Raw genomic sequence first — 4,427 nt, 5'->3', positions numbered from 1 at the left:
TACTAGCGCCGTACGTCTTACGACCCACACTGAAGTCAGGCGAATGGATTGAAATTCAACTTAGTTGAACAGAGTGTTCGGGTCAGAAAATCTAGCGCGTACATACCGATGGTTATCATTGGCCAATTAGATTTGATATCACTTATTTGTTACAATAACTATCAAAATATGACATTGTCATAACCGGAATTAATATCGACATCTTATTGATTCCAAATATTTTAGCCACGCGCCGAAATATTCTTGGCGGTCTGCATATTATTCTCATTTCAGTGTGGTTAGTTGAGGTGTTTTTTTAATTGTATTTCTTTCGAACGAAAAAAGGTTAGAAAAAATAAGCAAATAATAAAAAAAAATATTCCGTGTACTGCTGTATTTATTTGAATCCAAACAAATAGGTATTTAGAACATCATATTTTATAGGCACCACTACTGACTGTACCGAATAATGCATTGATAAATTATTGACAATGACATTGACATTTAAGCGACTCAGATTCTCGTGTATTATAGTAACGTTTATGTTTTAGTCATTAGGCTCGACTCTTGCTGCCGTAGACAGAATAGTATCAGTTATATTATATTATTTATTTAAATAATTCACTTTTAAATCGTTTCCAACGTAATAAACACATAGCATAAATTTTATCAATAGTTACTTTCTTACTTGAATTTAAAACAATTACGAATACATACTTGTTAACTTTTGTCTAGCTTAACTGTATTTGCCCCGTTCGGCGTCAATAGATATGTCCGGATGTAAGTACAATTTTATTTTATTTGTTTTATTCATATTTAATCTTCACTTCATTAATTGAAGTCAATATTCATTTTTATTTAAAATTAATGTTAACAGAATATATTTAAAGTTGTAAATTTGTTTATAATAAGCATAGCAACTACTTGTTGCTTTTAGTGGGTGTGTAAGAAGCTAGCTTATTTGCATGTACTCAAATATAGAGTATACAAATAAATAGTTACTATAAATGAAATTACACTTCAGATATAAATGAAATAGTACTAACTATTAGGGGGATTAGGGAAAATAATCTTCATGAAATTCATATACTTTTTCTAACAAATGTAATATATTTCATGCCAGTCATGTTGCTGATATTTCTAAATAGTACATATAGTTTTGTAATCTATTATGTTAATATATCATGTTCAAACAATACATAATATGATGTTATATTCATTAACTTAAAAATAATTTAGAACTAGAGTAATAGATTAACTTCAAAATATAACATAGTATTCTATTGAGTGAAATAATTTATTGATGATTCATAATTGCACAATTATTTCAGATCCATATGGAGGTAACCCTCCTCAATATCCACCTCCACAAAACCAAATATATCCCCAAATTTATAATCCAGCCAATGCACCACCACCTGGTCAGCCCATTCATGCAGCTCCAGGATATCCATCAGGCCAAAACCCTCAATTTCCATACCAACCTGGCTTTGCTATTTACCCTACGCAGCCATTACAACCTGGACAAGCACCTCCACCAGCTGCTATGTCTTATCCATCTGGTCCTACAGCTCCTCCACCTTATGCATACCAAGGATTTCCAACAGTTACCCCTCAGCCTAGTTATGAAGGTAAGTTTATAAAAAATAAAAAGTATCATTCATACTCTGTACACATGTATATATTGTAATGTATTTTTATTGATATTTAATGTTGTGACATTTACTGTTACCTAATTGCATTTGTGTTTATTGGAAGATTCAAGTTGTTTATAAAAATTGTTATCTAATATACGCCTGGTATATTATGATTCATAGTTAGTAAATGATTGAATATTGTATGTACTTAACTATGGTCTTATGAAAAGTGTGCTATTAAAAATTATTAAAAAATATTTTTAATATTCTGCTCTTTTCTAATACACATAAAATGTTAACAGAATATTTTTAAATATTTCAGCACCAATTGAATGGATTCCTTCTACACCAAATGATGCCCATGCTCTAAGCAATAGAGCAGTTGTCGCTGGGTTTGAAGGCTATGACAAGAGTCCACTATGGGTCATACGGGGAAGGTATGAAGGTGATATGATTCCGGGTAAACTGGCTATTAAACACAAAGCTGCATATGTTCCATGGGGTGGACGTGAAAATGCTGTTAATAACATTGAGGTAATTTTTTATCAACTATTTTTTGCCCCACCATTCTTAGCATAACTTATTTTACATACATCAAAATTAATCTGAAATAATAATCTTATCGACTTCTCCTCGAAAGGGTCGAAGTTAAGTGAAGAAATGCATATGCATCGCGTACTTACTTGGGCACCCATGTACACGTTTCAACATATATGTAACCTGCACTAGCATGGTGTATGTGTAAAACCAACATGCTCTATGCGCTTTACTAAATATGTTGTGGTTCTCATTTGTGTAGTCGTTTTTATTATTAGCTTTAAAACAACTAAGTAGTCTTTAACTTTTAAAATTGCTCACAGCATAGTGTGCAATTTTAAATGCAAGTACACTATTACTTAAAAAAAAAGTTAAATAATTATCAATTGCATATATTTTATATCAAACTGTTGCAATATTCAAGATTATCATTATTTTCAACTCATTATCTTCTTCAACAAAGATAAGGCATTAAAATTTGCATGCATAAATATGAATAAAATTTTAAATGTGCTTTTTACTTTTAACAATTTAGGTTTGTTGCGCCCGTCCGGAGAAAATTCGTTGGGTTGAGAGCAGAGATGGTATAATTCCACAAAATGCTATTATTGGTGGCAATACGTCAGCCGGTGAGCCGCTGTACATTGGAAGGGCGAGGGAACAAGGATCTCTTACCCCGGGAAAGGTAATATTGTAATATTATAATTCTACTAACATATTTATATTATATGAAATACCACAGACAAAAAGAGAGCCATATAATTGCCATGTTTGAACTTCAGTAACAATGTCATTTTATTATTTTATATACAATTTACAAATAATTTATAGTATATTACCTGTTTATTAAATAAAAGTATACATTCCAAACACCACATTAAAATGAAAAACCACACATGATCATTTTGATAACCTTTCATTTTACCCTACCTGTGCTGATGACGTTTTGAACAATAATGCTGTTTTCAATTAAAGATTGGCCAAAAGTAGCTCTTGTATTGGTGTCTTATTTGATTTACTTTGCAAGCTTTGACGGTTGCAATGTGTGGAACATTGCAACAGTCAAATAAAGCAGATGCGCCCAACTCACTCAGCTGTAGATATGTCACAAACCAAATTCTATGGAGGCGATAATGCGGGTCAGCTATCAGATAGTTTAAAATGACGTAAACATCCGATTCAATAATATAATTTTTGACACATTTGAATATTCAACGAGTTATTAAGCAATTATTCATCTATATGCGAAAAAAGCGAAATACAACTCATTGAATAATCACAAAATCTCAGAAACTATTACACCTAAAAACTTGAAATTTGGCCGGTAGGTTCTTTATAGGATGTTGACATCCACTAAGAACGGAACGTATGAAACTTATGAAACCCCTAAGGGGATAAAACAGGGGTTGGAAGTTTTTGTTTTATAAACTTTGCGTGGGTAAAGCTGCAGGTTCAACTAGTTTATTAATGTATTTTTCGTTTCTGTTCCAGGTACACCCGAGTCACAAAGCAATGTACTTGTCTTTTGCCGGCAAAGAAGTAGCCCACAAAATATATGAAATACTATGCACAGTTTAGGAGATATAATCTATTTTTTTTTAAATATAGAAAAGTCTCCCTTTCATGATATTATGATTGTTATACATTTAAGAAAATTAACCAAAATGATTTGATTCATTTCTTTCATAAAACTTTTGAGATGTTATACATTTTTTTAAGAATTTTAGATGCTATTTGGTTATTCAAATATATTACTAAGGTATATTATGCTAAAAATAAGAATACTTTTTTAATAAAAAAAAATGTTTGCTATATTTTGAATGATTCTTTACGCTTGTACGAAATAGACACAAAAACACATGTATAAAAGACAATATTAGGTAAATACTACAAGAAGTGTCTTTATATTTCTAAATCGCATGATTGTTCAAAATAAGTTGAAAAACTTTATTTTAAATAATAATATAAAATTAATGTTTGTATTTATATAAGCATTGTTGCATTTTTAATAAATCGTTTGTAATAAATTATTGTTATATTACTCATATACCTGATAGAATACAATTTTAGGGGTCTTCTGACTGATAAATGTAAGGACTTAAGTGGCAACTTCGTTCTAGGGCCCAAGAACTTTGTAACTTTATACCTTTTCTTTCTACAAACATGTCTCCTAAAGGAAAACGGTTTACTAGTCCGGCCTCGCATACAAAATGTTGTTATATACTTTAATATAATTTTTTTCAGTTAATATTTTAAATCAAGTCTAAATTATTT

At 30.6% G+C, this 4,427-nt stretch overlaps 1 protein-coding gene across 1 annotated transcript; it reads left to right on the top strand.

Moving 5' to 3' along the window:
• The first annotated feature begins 520 nt into the window (after nucleotides 1–520).
• LOC113393019 (uncharacterized) lies at nucleotides 521–4,180 on the top strand. Its single transcript, XM_026629712.2, has 5 exons — nucleotides 521–759; nucleotides 1,311–1,610; nucleotides 1,939–2,150; nucleotides 2,689–2,838; nucleotides 3,645–4,180. The coding sequence occupies exons 1-5, from the start codon at nucleotides 750–752 to the stop codon at nucleotides 3,729–3,731; spliced, it is 759 nt and encodes a 252-aa protein (XP_026485497.1). The 5' UTR covers nucleotides 521–749; the 3' UTR covers nucleotides 3,732–4,180.
• Nucleotides 4,181–4,427: the final 247 nt, after the last annotated feature.

The sequence above is a fragment of the Vanessa tameamea genome, chromosome 12, assembly GCF_037043105.1.
Source record: "Vanessa tameamea isolate UH-Manoa-2023 chromosome 12, ilVanTame1 primary haplotype, whole genome shotgun sequence".
Classification (NCBI taxonomy): Eukaryota; Metazoa; Arthropoda; class Insecta; order Lepidoptera; family Nymphalidae; genus Vanessa; species Vanessa tameamea.
This window is presented reverse-complemented; position numbering and strand designations above follow the sequence as displayed.

Excerpts from the sequence above, each read along its gene's own strand:
- LOC113393019 (XM_026629712.2), top strand. Across the intron at positions 1,611-1,938 it reads CCCTCAGCCTAGTTATGAAG|CACCAATTGAATGGATTCCT; the intron begins GTAAGTTTATAA and ends TAAATATTTCAG. Across the intron at positions 2,839-3,644 it reads GATCTCTTACCCCGGGAAAG|GTACACCCGAGTCACAAAGC; the intron begins GTAATATTGTAA and ends TTTCTGTTCCAG.